We start from the raw sequence: 21859 nt of genomic DNA, 5'->3' as shown, positions 1-21859 counted from the left end.
GTAAATATGCTACCCAGTAGCTACCAATTTGTTGTGGAAAACCATTCCACCATACCTGTTGTAGCAGTAGCAGCCGCATGCGAATCGGTAATGGTGGTCACCCGTGGTTACGGTACAAAACAAATAACGACTGCTCAAATGTGAACAGCTGGTGTGAAAATTCGGTCCGCTTCTTTGCTCGGGGCGATGATTATGTGTAAGATATAAAAATAACTAATCATATGCAAATTTCTAACCGATAATATAAACTGTTTGCTTACAAGGTGCTGTATAGAAACAGATTCAAGTTGGTTTTCCCGCTGAAACTATCAAGAAGTTGAACGAAAAGCCGAAGGAATAAAGGTACCATCCTCGGTGAAGAAACCAGTCGCACCGATTGAACTAAAAATGTCATCCGGTATGCGGTCATCGTGAGTATCCATAGGGAATATTTTTCAGGACATTAATGAAAACAATAATATTCATGCCTATATGGATGATTTAACTTTTGCAGAGTTTATGTGAGCCGTGATGAACTGCAATTATTTGAACATTAACATTTGGTAAATATTTTTGAAAGTTGCAACGAAGTTTAAGTAATTCGATAGGTGCACAGAGCATAGAAAGTGAATTTTATTTATTTACCATGCACTCAGTTCTGTTGCCGTGGCAAAGTGAAAGGGTAATTTTTCGGTGCACAGGTCAATAATATTTAGGTGCGTTATTATTATACAACACTCAGGTAATCATGACAGCAGTAGGTCTCGTTTCTTCATACATTTTGTTTTCAGTAAGTTAATGTCATGATTACCTGAGATTTGTCAAATAACGTAAATATTTACACTGCTTGCATCGATAAATTGGGGATCCGTTAAATGAACCTTTTGTTAGAAAGTGTTTAGTAGCACGTAAGCACTGTTGTTGGTTCGAACAAATTGTTCCAGAATCACAATCGGTATGGTTATGGGTTAAACTTTTTAACTGGGGGGTTTTCCGTGTTTGTCAATTATTTGCCCTTTCTGTCGGGTTTAAATAAAGTACTTGAGCACTCAATTTGATTAAACGATGATGCCTTTCAACGTATCTGCATGTAAAAAATATGCGTCAATACTTCTTCTATATGTTTTTATTTATGTTAGGCAAAGAAGCAGATAGCAAATTTGAAATACAGTCTACTCTCCCTTACACAATACATATACAAGGGACCATCGATTTAGGAAGGTACAGTGAACTCTCTGCAACTTCATATTGAAGGGACCATCGAGCTATAGAATTATCGAGTTATAGAATAACAATCCCATATCAAATCGCTATCGCAGTGGCCATGACATTCATTATTAGGGTTGATGTATATATTATGTCACGCGCTTAGGGGGGAGGGGGGGGGTCTAAGATTTTGTGACAAGCAATGCGTTAGGTATAGGAAAAACGTGACGATAGGGGGAGGGGGGTTAATTTTTCCTTAATTTAGTGTGACATAATTAATGCATGGGCCCTTACTATGGTTCTTTAACTCGATATCGAGCTAGTGGACATCGAGTTGTTTGGAATTGACTGTATTTAGTTACAAATCATCATTTTTTTTCTAAATTTCGTCACATTAGTCTAGATTTCAATAGACTATTCATCTTTGAGTTTCATTTCATATGAAGTAATCTTTAATGTTGTATTCATAGTCAAGGTAAATATTTGTTTTAATTTTTTTTTTATATAAATATTCACAAATTATGTTGCTCTAAAATCTTTCAGTAGATCACAATTAAGCTTAATTTTGAAGCATATTGAATAATGTTACTGCTACAGATTTATCTAAAATCGACATAGAGAAATGGGGAAACATATCGAGTAAGCGAGGCATCGAGTTAGGGATATCGAGTTAGGGATATCGAGTTAAGAAGAGAGCGATGAACGCTATATGTGAAGGCACTTATTGCCGTTTCTGGAAAAAAAATAATTCGACGAAACTGACAACCACAGGATGCTATTAAAGCTGATCATCTTGATATATATATAATTTTCGAGTTATAGAATTATCGAGTTGTAGAACAACAATCCCATAGAATATATCCAGCACAGTAGTCATGAAATTCATTATTATTATTATTATCTTTACTATAGAAAACTCCATCTGGTGGCTGGTTCCTTTTTACTTTGTTTCTATAATCTCGATACCGAGTTAGTGGACATCAGGGATAGAGGTTGCTGTTTTTTGGGACTTTACAAAAAATACCGGGATTCGTGATTTTATCGTTCTGGGCCTCCTTTAGCTCAGTCGGTAAAGGCGCAGCTACAAACAAGATCATACTGGAGATGGCTGCAAAGGCGTAACCAGGCTTAGTGCCATTTCACCGAACGCCATTTCACCGAAAGCCTTTGTGTTGCTGAGTTTAGGGGGCAACTGCCCTCCCTTGCCCCCCTCTGGCTACACCTATGGCTGGGTTAGATTCCCGGTCCGGTCTAGGCATTTTTCGGGTTGGAAAATTTCTCGACTTCCCTGGGCCATATCCCTGTATTGTACTTGCCATTGCCACACAATTATATTAATGGAGAAATGGTACAGGCATCTAAAGCTCTCAATAAATAACTGTGGAAGTGAATCAACAACACTAATGGTGGTAAGCTCCAACCGGTATTATCCTCGGATAAAATCCCGATCAAGAATGTCAGGCTGCTTTGCTGTCGACATCAGAGTTAATTAATACAACTATAAGCAAACACTTTGGAGATCATCCAAACAGGGACGGTATTAAAAGTTAATCCGAGTTGGAGCTTACCGCCATAAGTGGAGAGCACGCAATAAGCTAATATGCGATAAGCAATAAGCTTGAAATGCGAATAAGAAGAAGAAGGGAAACCCCGGGATCCCTGAAAAAATTTTTGGAGATGCTTAAAACTAACCATTTTACCAAACAATTATGTCTTTATGCAAATTTGAAGTAGGGTAATTTACGTATTCTCGCCAATCTAAGCAGCGTCCGCACTTCTTTTTCTTTTTGTTTGCATTTATCTGCTGCTTGCTATTCTATCCATTCCAGCAGCCTCTTTTTCTTCGGCAACCTTTCCATTTGAACTGTGAGTAAATCAACTGTTCTATTATCGGCAACTCGAAATCGGCCGTATTTTGTAGTGCGTATATTTGATTTGAAGAAAAACCTGGCATAACAGGTTTTCTCAGTTGTAAACATGTAATCAGATTGAAGCTGAACTATGGAATAGGTTAAATACATTCAGCGAAGTCTTGTGGTGAGAAAATACAGCAAAATCAACGTATAAATTTTCCCAACAAACAATTGCCTTTTCAAGAAACGACTTCTTGGCGATTTTATTCAACGGCATGCTTAATAATACTTGTTACTATTTTTGATAATAATTTCTGTTCAGGCTTTTTTCCCACAAAGAGAATTTATTCAACCACAACGTCGAAATATTTGGTGTTGAATAAGGTATGTCGAGAATCTTTTATTCGAATTAGAAGAGTTGTAATCAAATTTTTGATTATTCAGCGTTTATTAGACATCATTGCTTCCTTAACAGCGATAGTATAGAGATGTATATAGACGCTTGTTTCTCATGTGAAATAATGTTTAATTAGACACTATTATACATTTATTAAACGATTATTCAACTATGGGATAATTAATCCGAAAATAAGAACGGGACAGAGCAGGGGTTGTTCTCATTAGTGATTGTTGTGTCAATATTTTTGCCTAAGCACGCACCCACCACACAGATACTAGAAAATTTATTACAAACATACATACACACATGTAGTTGCATGGGATTCGAACCATGACCTTCCGGTCACCAGCCGCTTGCCTTGTCATCTCAGCTATCCTAGAATACATTATATGGGCAGCTAAATAATCAATAAAAGCTTGAATCTGAATACCTATCAGCACTCCCAGATGTAACTCTAGCTATTTCAAGGAGATGTGGGAATTATTAAATCATTCATAGATGTTTTACATGAGACCAATGTTACCTTTCAACCTCTCTAATTTCGATGAAAAGGATGCTGGGCTATTCTTTTCAATAGATCGATGAATTGGTTGTCGTGAGTGATACTATGATTACGATTTAAATTAATTAGGCGTAGAAAATAAATAAAAAAAGGTTGAGGTTGGAATTGAACTCGTCACCTTCTACTTGGAAAGCGGAACCGGAAACCACTATGCTACCAATTTCGTTTTGATGTTAGCCTGAAACAGTGGTGTGGAATAATGAATGAATACGTCGCTTGTAAAGCATTTACAAAGCATGCAATTAAAACATGGACGCATAGAGGTATAAGAGCTATTTTGCTGACTGTATTCACCTTTATACAGCAATATTGTTAAGAAATGCAACGGAATCTAATCATGGAGCTAGAAAACAATTATTAGACGTATAATAAAGCATGTTTTTAAATCAATTGAAAACAGTTGAATTAAAGCGTCAATGTATGTGCAAATTACACTTATTCAGTATGTTATAAGATCAAATTTCTAGTGTTGAATCAGGAAGACAGTCATCGTTTCTATAGCTTTTAATAAGTATGTAAATCAAATCAGAGAAAACATCGGAGTATAGGCGCATCTATCGATCTCAATGAGGTTTTTTCAGCACATAATTTGACAACCCGTTTTTTCAGCATTGTACACTGTTTTAAAGCATTTATTCAATATATATATGCTTATTTGTGACTCTGAATTGTTTGTTGGGAATTGATTGCCAAAAACAGCCATTAATTCTATAAAAAAAAGTACTAAGTTTAAAAAATTAGACACATACACACACACTTAGATTTGTTTGCCGAGATGGGCACCACCGTGCAGCTCGTTATTTTATTTTGCTGGATCTCGGTGAAAAACTTGCCAGAACTCAACGGACTGTTTTTAATGATTCTGGAAACAGTCCCGTGGGGAATAACCTTGGAGTACCCCAAGGAAATGTATTAGGGTCCCGGTTATTTATTATGTATATTAATGACTTGCGATGTGTTTTTCGATTTTGCGACATTAATCTTTTTGCAGATGATGCTGTGTTATTCATTGCAGTTAAGGATTTAGATGATGCCGTTTTACAATTGAATGAAGATTTGCGTTCTCTAAGTAGATGGTTGAAGTAAAAGCAGTTGAAATTGATAGAAGTAAAACTAACTTTATGGTAATTTCGCAGAATCGATTAAATGAGAACGTCTCTGTTGTATTTGATGATGAGACTATAGATCGCGTTCGGGAGATTAAATATCTTGGCGTGATTATTGATGACAACCTTAAGTTCAACTCCCACATCGACAATGTCATCAAGAAAATTGCCAAAAAGTATGGAATTCTTTGTCGACAGAAATACCAAATGCCAATGAAACACAAATATCGAGATTACAGCGCTTGCAGAATAAAATAATGCGTTTGATTTTGAGATGTAATTGATTCAATTCCTCAACTTTAATGCTAGACGCCTTACAATGGTTGTCGGTGAAGCAAAGAATTGTATATTTGACTATGGTGTTCATTTTTAAAGTAGTTAACGGTTTGCTGTTTGCTGCCTCGATACTTGTGTGATCGAATTGAAAGACTTTCATAGATACACCACATTTCATTACTTGTTTTTCACAAAATTCTTTATATTTTAAAGGAATAAATGTTTTCAATTCGATGCCTAGACATATCAAACGTTTAAAATACACTGCATTTCACACGTCAAATCTGTCTTTTGACCAGTTATCTAGTGATTTTTTTTTATGAATTGACAAATTATGTATCTTGACGAAGTTATCTAGGGGAATTTACGTATTCTCGGCAACCTAAGTAGCGACCATCTTTCTATAGCCTTTTTCTCTAAGGAACCCACACATATGCAGTATTGGTTTGTTTACAATCTTTTGCTGCCAGCTGCTCTAACAATTTCAGTCGAAAGAATTGTCAAAAACTGTTTTGAAACGCTTTTACAAAGCTCCAATCTTCTCTAGTGAGAGCGAGTATTGTCGGCAACCAGTTTTTCTTTGGCAACCGTTCCATTTGAACTGCATGTAAATCTGCTGTTCTATTATCGGCAACTCGAAATCAGCTACAATTTGTAGTGCGTGTGTTGCATTTCAAGAAAACCTTGCTAGATTGCTTTTTCTCAGTGGTAAAAATATAGTCAAATTGAAGCTGAAAGCATAAAGAATCGTTTGCATGCATTCAGCGAAGTGTTTTCGTAAGAAAATCCAGTGAAAATAGTGTTTCAATTTAGGTTGCCGAAAATAGTCTGTCATGCCGAAGCCGTCATTTCCCCTATAACGGATTATTTTGTATGGATAGCTGTCATAACAACTTTTTAATAATTATTGCAATTGCAAAACTATTTCTGTTCGCCACAATGGTGATGATGGATTTTTAATATTTGATTTAATAAAAAAAAAGTAGTCTTCAAAGGTTTGAGCCTCGCGTGCGTATTACGGATATAGAGGACTAAATTTAACATTTGATAAAAAAAAAATGCAATTTTGAAGCTTATTTGGAAGATACCTTGAGTTAGTAGTAAGTTTTCTGGCAAATGTTGGGGGTTCGTGAGGATTCATTCCTGACATTGCTGACAATTATGATAGCATCAGATTGCGGGGTTGCTAGTGTAATAGGATGCTTTGTTGATTGTTCATTAACTCTTGATCGCTTGTAATACTTATCAATATTTTAGGTTGACAAAAAGGCGAACTAAGACGTGGACGCCTAAGCTTTTTCACATTTATATCGCTGTGAAGCAACTGTAAATTCTAGAGGAAATTTATATCTGTAACTGTAACAAGTTCGATTTTGTTTGCTAACCTGGTTAAAATGGTATATTTAATTATCTTAAAGATAAATCGCCCAGCTCAAACCTTTGTAGGGATAAGAGGTGGGACCATCATCATCATCATCATATTCCTCCCTCCCATCAGTGATGTTACATTGGAGACCTGGCCCTATGACCCCCTTCTGCTTGAAAATGAAAATGAAAATTAAACAATAATGTATCGTTGTAGAATAGCATGCAAAGTTGGAGATCTGCTGAAAACGTTTTAGATTGTCCGAGATCGATATTCTCTTCCACGAAATATCCTCCTTTGCATTCTTCGTCGGAATGAAACCTACACACTTAGATTTTTTTGCCGGGATGGGCACCACCGAGCAGCTCGGCAATCTATTTTGCTGGATCTCAGTGAAAAATTTGCCGAGATTCAGTTAACAAACGAGAATTTTGCCGAGATCTCGGCTAACAAACATAAATTTTACTTAGATCTCAGTAAAAATAAATGCCGAACCTGCTCGGTGGTGCCATTCTTGGGAAAAAAAATCTAAGTGTGTATAACATTGATTTACGAATTCAAATACCTGCATTTGAAGTCAAATTATCTGCATCAACATGGGATTGGTTCTTTTCATACTAAAATGAAATGAAGGCGATGAATTCCACGAGCAAGGCATAATTGATGGGATATTGCAGAAATGCTTTCCACTTTTTTTATGGCAGATAGGTTTGCATCCAATTCCGACCTAAGAAAGGTTTATTGTTATTGTTCAGGTTTCTGGCAGTAATAACCAAGCTAGGTTTTTTTTTTATCAAATTTGTTTAAAAAAAATACCGGAGCTACCGTTTTTTGTCCACATAAATCTGGTAATTTTGGTATTGTATATTGGTACGGTTTTAACGGTTTTCGGTAACGATAAAACCGGTACTCCCAACTTGCGGGGAGATAAATAGATTTTCTGACCATGAGCGGGTGAACGCCGGGAAGTCACTGACAATATTAATGTGGAGTCTTGATGAGTTAATTTAAATTGAGTATTTAATATACATTGCGGACAAGTATCTTTTGGCGTATGTTGTTTACCGAAGTATCATCAACATTAATTGCACCTTAATTAACAGGACATTTCATGGTAACATTGATTGCCCGGTGAAGTTGATCCCCAACCATCAACAGATTGGCTCCCTTATTTTCAGAGTAAACAGTCCGCATAACAACGATGTTTCCTTCATAGTTACATTCATTATGAAACAAACATATGCATGGGCAATTGGGCATCAGTCTTTTGCATTAAGCAGCAGCACGTACCAATTTACTGTTATAGCCTTCGTTACCAGTAGTTAAACAGACACTCTATAGATAGGTTGTAAAATATTAATGCGGATCTTAGTTTTATCGTAAATTACTCAAGGAAATAATTAGTCTATGGAGTTTCATCAATTGAGGATCATTTTTGTCACGAAAATCGTTTCATTGTGTTAATTAATCATTATTGCACTCATTGTTGAAACATTTCATAAGGCTTAAAATTAGCATCTGAAAAATGAGGTATTACAGAAAATTCTTTCGCACTATAAGACTGCTTGTCGGCTCAAATAGTCGTCCAAGTTATCTCAAAATATTTTTTTTATAACTAATTACACATTATTCCAGAATCTCTATGCGAAGTATGGAAAGTTTGTACTCGAATAAGAGTTCGAACTTTTCAGCGCTTCATCGGCGGAAAGCGGCCGCTGCCAGGCAACCGGCCATAGTGATAGCCTCCAGTAGCGATGTTAGACACCGGGTGATGTCGGCACGTATGTTGCGTTTTAAACAACTACAGAACCAGTTGGAAGTAGCGCATCATCAAATCGCTGTAAGTACATTGTGTGTTTCTTTTTTGTCATATATTATATTTGACTTGACATCATTGAAATCCCACAGGAGTTAACAAAAGATAACCGTCTGCTGAGAGCTCTGCAGAAACGCCAAGACTCTGCCTTATCCAAGTATGAAAATTCGAACGCAGAATTACCAAAATTGTTGCATTCTCACGCAGAAGAAATTCGCACCTATCAGACAAAGTGTCGAAATATGCTGAATCAGAACAAAGAACTGCTGAATAAACTTAAGCACAAGGATGCTCATATTCTTACGATTACCGATCAAAATAAGCACCTTATTCAGCTGAACAAGGATAAGTAAGTACATACATATCATGCATACGAAAAATATCGCTATTGACTATACATAACTCTAATCCATACAGGCACCTCGAAGACCGTGAAAGACTTGCCGAAAGAGTACGTGATCTGGAAGCAAGATTAATCGAAAAGGATAACGATAATAAATTGTTAGTACGACGCTTACAGCTTGAATCAAAGAACTTCAAAGGTCAACTTCAGCAAGAAGTTTTTAAACAGCGAGAAATTGCTCAGAAATTGGAGCGAGCACAGCACGAAATTCAACGGTTGAGCTCAGTGATTGAGGTGGGTACTACAATGAACTAGTGAGGTTTGCTCACTTAAATAATGAATTGCTGTACACACAGCGCAATTAATCACATGTCATTAAGCTACATTTGAGCAGTTCCACGCCAAATGATGAGTCGAAAAAACTCGACCTTCCCCGATTTGCCTGAACTTTGCATAGTTGCTAGTATTTTCACATTTTTGCTAAAATTCGACCATTTTGGATGTTGTAAAATTTACAAAATGGCGTCTTTGAAATTTTTCAAAAGCACGGAACGACACTTCTGATCGAAATAACGTCAATGTTTTTAGTAATTTAGTAATAGAAAAACAAACTTTGCGAATGTTTAAAATTATAGACACTTCAAAATTGACAAATTCGTAAGACAAGAACTTTTGGTAAAATTTTACACTTTTTGTTAAAACGTTTTTTTTTCATGTAATTTAATTCTTTAATGGTATTTTCGTAATCATTAAAAATGGATGCGAAATCCAAAATTTCATCAATTTTGTTACACTAGATCTATTGTAAATAAGAGCGATGACATTGTCAAAAGTCGCCATCTTAGTGCGCCTTAGTGGGACTTTGTATGGGAGTGAGCTGTCAATTTGTTAGTTTAGTGTCAAGCAGTGAAGTTATTTGCTATTTTATTTTGCTTTAAATCTTGATAACAGTCTAGTATTTCGAAAAAAAAAATCGTGCTCAGAGAACTAAGCTGTTTCAGATCGTATATGAAAGCAATAAAACGTTCTAATTTATTTCCTGTGAAAAAATACACAAAAATGGTTTTAACTAAAAGTTTAAAAATTGGTCCCCAAGTTCTTGTTTTACGATTTTTGTCAGTTTTCGAATGTTCATGGTTCTAAATATTCCAAAAGTTTTTTTTTTTCAATAACTTTTTATTGATTTATTTAGTTTCAATCGTGTAAGGACATTTTGAGATTTTTTAAAAATGCCTTTTTTTAAATTTTATTTAAAATTTTTTTTTGTTTATTTTTCCCAGCATGACATTATTTTTGATCAGAAATGCCGTTTTTTCTAAAAAAAATTTGAAAAATTTCAAGCATGCTAATTTGAAAATTTAAAAATATCTAAAATTGCAGAATTTTAGCAAAAATGTGAGTCATTTCCAATAAAAAAATTGCATACAAATCAGAGATAGTCGATTCAAACAATCTATTTTTCGCCTGGAGCTGCTCATTTCTAGCATCGTTAGATATGAATAATTGATTTCCAAAAATTAATATTTAAAGATTTATGAGAAAAGAACACCCTCAACGCTTCTGAAGAACAGCTATTTGATGAAACCTCCCAAGCCCACGTCAGGACAATTGATTCGACTGTCCAATGGATCACCAGTAAAACCCGCTTTTCCGGTAAGATCAAGTAAATTTCAACTCCTATTTTCCAAACTACTAACATTATATCGTCATCCAATTACAGAACCTAGCTGAGCCTGCTCCTGTAACAAACATGGAAATCGCCCCGAAAAAGCTACAGGATGAAGGAGACGGTGACCACAAGTCTCTCAATACAAGCCCCAAAATGCTTAAGCCATTGGGGCCTATCGAAGATCCAACACCGGCGGTGACTCCTGCTAAAACAAGCAAATCCAAGAAAAGACATGCGATTGCAAAGGTTCGTGAAGTTCAGGAAAATGAGAATGAGGAAAACATTCAAAAAGATGCAGAACATACCTTCGATGAATCCTTCTGTAAGGAATTCAATCAGTACGCTCTTCAGCAAGAGGCGGAATTTGATGAGGCCATTGAAAATGAGCTTTCCAAACTGAAGAATGAAATCGACATAAACAGTTCCACTGACAATCTGTTGCGAAGAAGGAAACAACATTTTGTCACCACAGAAGTTTCCTACGACGACGATTACGAACCCGATTCATCTCCCGATAAAAATCGAGGTAAAATTGCAGATATCTTCGAGCACAAGACCCATATTAGCGAATTAGAAGAACAAATTCGCAATATGGGTGGTCCTCTCCTGAACGGTGGATTAACAAAGGATAAAAAATACCAGGCTGGAAAAAAGAGCTCATCGTCTGGTGAAACCGATTTGGAGTCCAACACAAGCACGAGTGTGAGTAGAGACTCATCAACAAAGGAGTTTGAATCTATGAAACGAGAAATCAGAGAGAGTATTATGAAGAAAGAGTGCTTACTGGATACATTTTGTGACGAGATCAATGGACAGGATACGCCAATCAAAATGCATAACGGTCGTTCCAAGGATTTACATAGAAGATCACATATTGACCCGAAGAAGAAGAAGAATCTTCTAGAAGCACTGAAAGCAATTGATGGCGATAGCTTTGATAAATGATTTGTGGTTCTTGGTTTTTGATCGTCTTGGCCTCAATAGTGCTGCTAGTCTTATAATATCTTTAATAATGTAATAAGCTTTTTGGATTGATAGATGCAGTGATGTGTATATATTTTGTATAATTGTAAACACTCAGAATAAAACTATATTTTCTATTGAACTATTTTGTTTAGCTTTCAACTTCCTCTAAATTTTAGTAAACTAATAGTTTTATTCGTTATAGCTATGCTAAAACTTTTAACGTATGTATGCAACGATTTCGAGCAATTTGATTGTACATATAACTACCAACTTTATCTTTTCTGGTTCAACGTTCTTTGAAAAGACCTGCTGTACAATTTTAATCCATCTAATTCGCTTCGTGGCAGCTTGTCTTCAGTTGATTGTTTTTGCGAGATTATTATCCTGTATTTTACTTTTCAAGCTTTAGTATTTTTTTGGATACTAGCCTCGTCAAAGAATCCCCCAAGCTTTACCAAGCTCGTTCATTGTTACTTGCAATTTCGTATAAAGTGAAACCCAGTTAATCATCATGACTGAATCCGCCATCGAAGTTGCTACCGTGGCTTCAGGTACTGCCCCGTCAGCTTAGAAGGCAAAGCCCACCAAGCGAGCCACCAAGAAGCCAGCCATCCATCCACCCATCGACCAACAAACGAGATGGTCATAACCAGGGCTAGTAAATGTTATTTTCATTGAAATATCTCACGCAATATTTACAGAGATACTCCTGCCACTATCATCGGATGAGAAAACGAAAAATCTCATAATTTTTTTTTTGTCAAAATAGAACGTGAGAGTGTATTAAACATCGCATTTGCTAGCTCATTTATTGATTTGTTTTCCGTCGATCTTGTTTTCCGTACTGAGCACCAATGGTACCGCCAGGGAGGCAGCTCCCACACCTGGACCCTGCCTATCGACCCATAAACTCATGAACGGGGGACCAACGGCTTTACTTCCCTTGCGAAGGAAGGCGTGGTCAGTGATTTTATGCCTCAGAAAATCCCGGCGCCGCCAACCGAGATTGAACTCACGCCTTTTGGTGTGAGAGGCAATCACGCTTATATCATATATTGATATTATTGTTACTTGTACCACGAAAATCTATAAAATATATTCACTCTATCGCATGCATACTGTTGCTTTCCTAAATTCATCTAAATCAGTTTGACATTTTGATGTCAAAACTGTATGAGAATTATTCTCATGAGAGCTTGATCATTGGGAAATGACAAGAAAGCTCATGATAGATATTTTCGTCTCGTGACAGTCAGAGGACTTGTTTTTTCATTGTCACATGACGGCCGTGATATTTACCGGCTCTGGCTACACCCTAATTGACAGCGACGTGCTTTTTGGTGACCTGGAAGTGGCTAAAATGCTGTACACACTGGAGAGTTATAACATGTTATAACGGTTGTCAAATAATTGCAACACAGAAACCACCATCAAGATAGCGCTATAACATGTTATAACTCTGTAGTCTGAACGTACAATAAGAGTCTTATAGTTCGTTCAGACTACAGAGTTATAACATGTTATAGCGCTATCTTGATGGTGGTCTCTGTGTTGCAATTATTTGACAACCGTTATAACATGTTATAACTCTATAGTCTGAACAAGGCATTAAACACTGTCCAGACTGGAGAGTTATAACATGTTATAACGGTTGTCAAATAATTGCAACACAGAAACCACCATCAAGATAGTGCTATAACATGTTATAACTCTGTAGTCTGAACGTACTATTACAGTACGTTCAGACTACAGAGTTATAACATGTTATAGCGCTATCTTGATGGTGGTTTCATAGTTGCAATTATTTGACAACCGTTATAACATGTTATAACTCTCCAGTCTGTACAGCGTTTTAGTTACTTACAGGTCATCAACAAGCATATCGCTGTCAACTAGGGTGTAGCACATGTAACGCATCCTTTGCTCACGAGTTGAATTTCGAATGCATTAAAAAGTACCAAGGGCTGTTGAAGACTGATTTAATGGGGCTGTGTCGAAGAGAAGTCAAGCTAAACATTGCATTAGGTCCTAAGTAACATTGATCGATTCTCTTCGTCGACTTTCTCTTACGTTAATAACTTGAGTTGTGTTTGTCGTATTAGATGCTAGATAGAAGATTCTTCTGTGTGCTGAAAATACCTGGGAGTGTCTTTACATGACCGTGGGGATACAAAGAGAAAGTCGACGAAGAGAATCTGTCAATGTTACTAAGGACCTAATGCAATGTTCAGCTTGAAGTGAGGTATGCCGATTAGAGAGAGTCTATAAGAGAGGAGCAGATTCAGAACAAACTGCCTTCGCAACCTATGATGATTTCTAGCAACACCGTTATTGCAGGTGTTGCTCGATTTGCTCTAGCTTTTACAGTTCGTTTGGGTCAACAAAAGCCAGTGTGCTCCTCTCTTATACTCTTGTGAAGGTAAAATCAAATTTAGATACCTACTGGAGAGAAAAAAGGGTCGCATAAACCCCATTGGCGAGAAGATGATCAAAACATCCATTGCTGTTGGTGAAGTAGTAGTAAGTTTATACCATTTTGAAATCCAAAATGACGGCGGACATTGATTTTTAGCTTTTACTTGTCGATTTCATTCCGACGATATCCATATTTCATGACTTCAGTTGAGTATTTGCCATTTGGTATTCGGGACACCCGAATAAAAATTTACCATGCATAAACAATAGAACATATTGTTACAATGCAATACAACCTATTGCAACAACAATAAATGTCAGTGTTCACTCGGCTGTCGACAGCAGTAGGTCACTCTCGATGTGTGTCACGCGATCGTCTGTTTACTCGGCTGCAACCATTGTGTGGCCCTCCTCATTGTTCTTCATCAGCAGTTCTTTCGGTCGACGCACGCGTCGTCGACTTTGGAAAGCAACCACGTTTTGCGTCCATTGCTGCAATGGAAGCGCTCTGACCCCGTTGGTGAATTTGCCATACAAATAAACCACTGGAAGCGGCTCCCGTTCTGATGGAGGAGGCTTATTGGATAGTGGAACATAAAGTGTTTATTGTGTTGTACCCAGGCATGGAAAATCATTTACATTCATTTCATGCAATCATTAACATTCATTTACCTCTAACTTTTTTCATCAACAGCATTCCGCAAAATAATGTATAGAGATTTAGTAGGTTTTGTTAATAGCTACAACTTTTGCCTGGAACTCAAATCTGTATCTCTTATGCATCACGAAATAGAGCGGGCAGAACTTGTTATTGTTTTTCAGTGAAAGTAAAATACATTCACTGAAAAACAGTAGTGGCTTCTGTTCGCTCTGGTTCGTCATACATAAGAGATAAAGATTTGAGTTGCTGACAAAAGTTGTAGCTAATAACACAACCTACAAAAGCTCCATACGCTATTTTGCGGAATTCTGTTGATGAAAAAAGTTAGGGGCAAATGTATCTAAATGAATGCACGAAATGAATGCAAATGATTTTCCATGCCTGGTTGTACCTTTTAACTATAGTTTTAAGATGTATTGTATAGTAAACAAGAATCCTTGGCTCTATAAAGTTAATTCGATTTAGCCATATCAAATAAATTAATAAGCAACAACAATAAACGTTATTGTCAAAAACAATAAAAATACAATAGAACTTATTGTTATGTGCAAAATAATCTATTGTTAATGAGACATTTACAATAGAAAAGGGGAGTTGTTAGTTACTGTAACCATTTTTTTGATCGAATTTGATCTTATTACAATAAGTTTTATTGTTTTCTTTATTGTGAAAATTTTGATTTCACATAACTTGTTGTAAACCTATTGTGGTGACTATTTAATTATTTGACCAATACAATAGAATTACAATAAGATTAATTGTCAACAATAGAATCTATTGTATTTTATTGATATTGTATTGTAACTTTATGGTTATTTTTATCCGGGCAGCCATCTTATTCATTGGCTTTATTACATCCGCACTGGGACTTTACGCCGGCTCTCAACTTAGGCACCATTCAATAATTACGTAAGCATGATTTCCAATATTTCAGACACCCCCCCAAATAGGGGGGGGATTTGTAAGACATAGTAAGACCATAGAGGTAACTCTAAGACCAGAATTTCACGAAGAAAGGAGCTCAACTTTTTGGCTCAGCTCTGGTACTATCTTCGCTCCCAATCTAATCGATGCACCCCTCGAAACATAGGAAAATCCACGAACCCCTTATTTTATCTGTCACACTTTCATAGCGAATCAAAACAAACATAGTGTAGTACTGAAATTTATACTAGAATGGGATACGTTAATCGATTTGCTTGGGACCAATAGGCTAGTCAAGTAATGAGCCAATTTAAAATCGTTAGTTTCGTATTGACTCTATAATGGTGAGTACCGTAAAACGGGGTATCTTTGATAATGCGGGTAATTTTGATAGTAACATATAATGATTGATTTTACTATCTGTGCTTTTTCCAAATTTGAATCATTGTAGCTTAGGATATTTCCGTTGATATGGTATTTTGTTATTTTTAGCCTGTTTGAAAAAGCACTCAAACCATCACTTATGAAATGTATTTCCTGTATAGCCATCACAAATTCAATGTTTTATTTGTATTGTTTATGATGTTTCTGATTATATACTCATTCAAAGTTTCATATTTCAAGAACTAAATTATTTGAGTTTCACGCATTTTCTTCTACATTCATCGAGTATAATCAAAGTAACCCCAAACCAAAATACTGATGTTCGGTCACAAGACTTTAAAAATAGTACCAATGCTTTAATTTTCGTTAAACATATTACTAACGAATTGACTCTAGGATCCTCAGTACTTGTTTTTGAAAAATAAAATGTGAAAAACTTGAATTGCTGTAAAAAATATTTAGAATATGCTTCATAAAATTATCAATGTTACCCCGTTTTACGGTACTGTCAGAAGTTCGGACCAGCAAATTGAACATTAAACGCAATTCTAGGAAATACTACAAAAGTTATTTGGAGAGCTGCACTAACAATATTTTGCTTACGTAAGATTTGTATGAAACCCCCCTCTCCCCATCATAAGAGATCGTAAGAAATTTAAAAAAATAACGCAACGTATCACCAAAAGGATGTAATGTGAGTGGGCTTATATTTGGCATGTTTTGAGGCTAAATTATACACTCATCTGAACGTTACGATATTATAAGCTTAAAGATATTAGAACTTAATAAACTAAAATATTATCAGAAAATCTCTAGATCTCAATACATTGAGTAAGTACCGTCGTCGTAAGCTTCTTGTTCTGAACGGGCTACTTTGGACACCTTCAAACTTGTTGAATCAGATGTAGTAGTTTAAGAATGGATTGAATGTTTATCCACAAGTTGTTACTGGGACTGCAGACCATGATGTGTCACTTAGATTTTCGGCCCGTGATTACTCTTTTTATTTTACTCTTTTATTAATATTTATGTTTTGTGCACTAATAGAAAGAAGACATGATTTACTTTGTTTTCCAATTAACACTTATGAATATTGTCACTAATAAAAGCTACTAGAAGTAATACACAGCGTGACGTGACAATGCGGCCTGAAAATAGCATTTCCTCGACATTAAATCTGCTTTAAGAAAAAAATCCGGTTAATAATAATATGTTGATATTATTGCGATGTTTTTCAAACTTTGTCGAAATTAAACCTCATTTTAAAGTAATAACAAAATTGAAAATAATTCACAGTTCACTTCAACTGTGAACAGCAGCAGCAGGCTTGAAGAGTTGAGAAGGTTTTAAAAGAACTCACACAAAAAAACGGCGGTTTTAAATTCATTCAAACAAATACTGAAGACAGAAACCCATGCCATGTGGTTGGCATGCGCATGCGTTTAAGCTTTTATGGTACGTCAAATGATTGCCATAAATTTTTGACTTTACTGCTAGTTTCTCCCGTCATTCGATTGTACATGGTGTTTGCTTATTCTTCTCCGTGCCTTGTATGATATAAAGCGATTGCCATATGATTCATTCATACCCGTCTAGTATCTATCTTACAAAAATATTATACTTTTCAACGTTGGACGTGTCGGTCGTGTGTATGGCAGGCGTGTGTTTTCGTTGTGCGCTCGATTAGTGGATAGTAGTAAAAAAAACTTGATCGACAACTTTGGCAAGATTTCTCTATCTACTTTTGCTTCATAGTGCAATTTTGGTATACCTATGCAATGAAAAGAAGAGATTTTTCTTTATAGTCAAAGAATTTCACTCTTACAATTTTCAACGATTGTATCGCTGAGGGCTATTTAGTCATATTTAGTGGAAAAGGTGGACGTGCAGTTCAATTTCGACAGTCTGGAGTGGAATTTGGAATATCGACAAAGCAATCGGTGAAGTGAATTGAATGAAGTGAAGAAAAATTCGATTGGCTCGCAGCAAATATGTAGAAGGGAAAAAGCAGCTGCGAAGAATTTGCGTTAGAAATCCATCAAAAGCGTACAGCAGATCAGTAAAGTGGAAAGCAAGTGTGTAACTTGTGCAAATGTCGAAAGTCCCGATACATCAATGCGCTATCTATTTTGGGGAAAAGGTATAATTGCGATAATCAATTTTGTGCAAACCAGTGCGTGGTAGGAAGAGAAGAGGCGGTGTGTGTGTGAAGCAAACGAAAAGCGGTATCGAGTGAATTGTTGAAGGTCGCACTTGTGGCCGACTAACCGTGGTTGTAACACGATAACATCGAGGTAGAAGATTATTTTGGCTTGACGCTGGACAGCCACTTGCCGCAAATCCGGCAAAACAATGGCCCGGCTGACAGAAGAAATGGTCATTGCCAGATCCAAACAATCGGATTTGGCGGCAATTAAAAAGCTGAACTGCTGGTAAGTTTATATGCGATATGTTAACACTGGGATTTGCGTGGATGATGAATTATTTATATAATGTATGTTGTGCTTCCGTACCTAAAATTTGCAGCAGAAATATTTGTATGCCATGTTCAGACTAGGGAGTTGTGAGATATTGTAAGTGATTTTCGTGCTGCAAGAACAATTGTGATACATTGTTATTGTATCATGTACTCCTATGTTCGTTGTATCACGTGCTCCTATGTTCGTTCGTCCTTGAACATATTCTCTATTTATTTATTTTAAGTTCTCTCAATTTGAACAAGATCTCAATAACCTTTCTCCAAGCTTCAGGAAAATCTTGAACCTTTTCTGTGATTTTTTCTTAACATCTGGGCGAAACAAAGTCCAGTTATTTCTTAAATCATACTCTGAAGTTCTAAAAAGTATGCTGAACTAATACATACTCCCCGAATCTTGACCTTCAACGAAGTTTGCTGAGCTTCCACAATTTGGCTGTACTTCTACGAAGTTTTTGAACACACATGTTCTATAACAGATTATATAAAATTTATATGACTTGTTTCGGTTGTAAAGCAGTTTACTCAGCATAATTCTATGTTACTTGGGATGAAGTTTTATGAATTTCCTCGGATAACATCGCTTGACTTCTTCAAAGTTCCAAGAATTCCTATTAAATTCACTGCACTTCTACAAAAACCCTGAATTTTGTTGAATTTTGTTGATTTCCTGCGGATTCCTACAAAGGTTTCTGAATTGCTACAGAATTTTCTGATCTATTTTAAGTCCATTAAACTTCAACGAAGAGTCATGAAGCTAGAAGAACTTTTAAACTTTTTAAGTTTCTTAAAATTTAACAAAGTTCCCTTAATTTCAACGTCCCAATCCAAAACTTGTAGAAGGTACTCTAACTTATCATATTTTTATTACTTAATGTGTGAAGTTAACGATTTACATAGTTGGAGATGCTTAACGTTATAGTACGCCAGTGTTAAAATTGTATATAGAAAGTAGAAATCAAGCAAAGGATAGTTTTGAGGAAGGTATGAATTGGATCGAGCATTTTTTTACCAAACTCACCCATGGAGAGGGGTATTTCCCCTCGTCACCACTGGCAAAAGGAATGATCGCCGATTCACTCATGTACCTGTGATGTGCGGAAACGGTTTTATCAATTGTTACACACTCAAGTCGCCATCTGACGTAAGCAGCTTGAGCGTGTAACAATCGATAGAACTGTTTCCGCACATCGGAAGTACATGAGCGAATTCTTTTTGCCAGTGGTGGCAATGGGAAATACTCCTCACCATGGGTTCAATTCATACCTTCCTTCAAAATTATCCTTCACTTGTTTTCTACGTTCTATATACAATTTTAACACTGGCGTACTATACCGTTAAGCATCTTCAACTATGTAAATAGTTAACTTCACACATGAAGTAATAAAAATATGATTAGTTAGATAGAGTACCCTCTACATGTTTGGGATTGGGACGATGAAATTAAGGGAACTTTGTTAAATTTTAATAAACCTCATAAAAGTTCTTCCCATTGAAGCAACCGTCGTAATACTTACTCCTGTTGCGCGTAGATTAATTCCTTCTCGCTGTCATTTCATCATGTGCTCGCTTAGAAATACCTAATATTACACGTGATGGAATCCATCTTTGACATAAAGAATGAGACGGAAGCAAACATGTCATTTAAAATTAAGTGCTCCGAGACTGAAAAGTTCGAAAGAACGTTTGGTTGAGCTGAATTTCGCGTTTATTTTGATTCAATTTTATATCAAAATTATCGCTCGTATATGTCTATCTTAGAGCACCTAAATTTACATAATTGTAGGCAGTGTGTAGGCAGAGCACATTGATGATATTGTACTTGAAGAAACGGCTCTGACTGGTGTTATAGCGAACATGCTGTACCATGGGGTGGGTTGTTTTTACAATCCTCATAACCAGGAGAAGAAGAAGAAGTTGAAGGAACGGCCCTTGATCGACCTTGATCCTTGCATTGATTGGATACCACCCAAACACACTTAGAAAAAATCATGTAAATTTACCAGCATAAATTTCGGCATAAAATTGAGTCATAACAGACGTGAAATTCAGCTCAATCAAGGATTTTGTTTATTAAAATTAAACAGTTTTTCATCCTCAACTGCTAGATAGGTTGCTGGTCTATCATTTGATGAAATTGTCATGTATATTGCTGCTTTCTATACTTGAAAATAGGTCCATGGTAATATTACCCCACTGTGACATTAAGATCTACACTGGCGACTTCAATACGAAGATCCATGGTCTCGGAGAAATTAGCGAAAATGGCGAGCTATTCGCAGAATCATGTGGCAACGACATGGTGATCGGGGGTTTGCTCTTACCCAATCGACCAGTGCACAAAGTCACGTGGGTTTCCCGTGATGGACATACCGAAAATCAAATTGACCACATCTTCATCAGCCGAAAATGGAGACGCAGCGCCGACATCGTGCCTGACCATCACCTTCTAATCGGTGAGATCCGCCTACGCATTGCACGGATCTAGAGGAGGAAGGAAAAGCTCGAACGGTGATTCAACACACGCCGACTAGAAGATCAAGCTGTGAAAAGATCGTAATTTGAGATCCGAGCAGCGTATGTTCCGGAAGGGGGCAGCGTAGAAGAACGGCCATAAAGAATGCCTTAACAAGTGAGAAAAAACTGGGTGATCTGCGCACTCAGCGAAAAAGTGGATTACTGACGACACCTGGTGGAAGATTGAGGAGCGTAGAGAAGCAAAAACCGCGATAGAGCGCGCGAGAACCAAAGGAGCCAAGAATGAAGTCCGTCAACGGTATTCGGCTATAGAGAAGGAAGTCAAACGCTGTTACAGGCGGGACAACCGAGCGTGGATAGACTACATGTCTGACGAAGGAGAGAAAGCCGCAACAACTGGCGATATTCGTCTCCTCAAAGATGTCGTGACTTACCTGAGTGGAGAAATGATGAATCCGAAGCTGCCAGTGAAAGACGTGACTGGACAGTTACTAACCGCTACTACTGACCAGCTGAAGTTGGTTTGCGCACTTCGAACAAGTTCTTCATGTTTCGACGTTCAAGCAGCCCTCAACATACCGGCATGATCCGCCAAGGGTACAGCGCATAACTCGCTTCAACTCCAAAGCCCCATCACTGCAAGAGATTGATGCATCGATCCGAAGTATAAAATCCAACAAGGCTCTCGGGGTTCATCGCATATCAGCAAAGATGCTCAAAGCTGCCCCAATGCTATCAGCACAAATGTTGCATCAACTATTCTGTAATATCTGGTACATCACGACTTTTCCGGCCCACTGGATGCAGGGCGTCTTAGTGAATGTTCCTAAGAAAGGGAATCTTACTGTGTGCGACAACTGGCGAGGCTCATGTTACTGTGTGTTGTTCTCAAAGTTATGTGCAAAGTTATCCTGAATCGGATAGAGGAGAAGATCAACGCGACTCTCCGGTGGCAGCCGTGCCGGAAGATCTTGTGTGT

The 21859-nt window shown here is 36.9% G+C and overlaps 2 protein-coding genes across 7 annotated transcripts in view; both read left to right on the top strand.

The window, feature by feature from the left end:
• Positions 1–101: 101 nt before the first annotated feature.
• Positions 102–11672, top strand: LOC135699029 (lebercilin-like protein). Of its 2 annotated transcripts, XM_065219219.1 has the most exons (7): positions 102–164; positions 264–410; positions 8384–8588; positions 8657–8913; positions 8982–9201; positions 10438–10560; positions 10628–11672. In XM_065219219.1, the coding sequence occupies exons 2-7, from the start codon at positions 388–390 to the stop codon at positions 11519–11521; spliced, it is 1722 nt and encodes a 573-aa protein (XP_065075291.1). In that variant the 5' UTR covers positions 102–164; positions 264–387; the 3' UTR covers positions 11522–11672. The 2 variants fall into 2 exon arrangements, with proteins under 2 accessions (XP_065075291.1, XP_065075286.1); XM_065219214.1 differs by having other exon boundaries at positions 155–410.
• Positions 11673–17443: 5771 nt separating this feature from the next.
• LOC135699068 (uncharacterized protein F09G8.5) overlaps positions 17444–21859 on the top strand; it is an 85570-nt gene continuing 81154 nt past the window's right edge. For all 5 annotated transcript variants that reach the window (XM_065219269.1, XM_065219253.1, XM_065219261.1 and 2 more), the window contains exon 1: positions 17444–18358. In XM_065219269.1, coding sequence (XP_065075341.1) covers positions 18279–18358 — 80 coding nt within the window. In that variant the 5' untranslated portion in view covers positions 17444–18278. The remainder of the gene's footprint in view (positions 18359–21859) is intronic.

Source organism: Ochlerotatus camptorhynchus, unplaced genomic scaffold, assembly GCF_037179485.1.
Source record: "Ochlerotatus camptorhynchus isolate MF236.1 unplaced genomic scaffold, CSIRO-AGI_Acam_v1.1 ptg000009l, whole genome shotgun sequence".
Classification (NCBI taxonomy): Eukaryota; Metazoa; Arthropoda; class Insecta; order Diptera; family Culicidae; genus Ochlerotatus; species Ochlerotatus camptorhynchus.
This window is presented reverse-complemented; position numbering and strand designations above follow the sequence as displayed.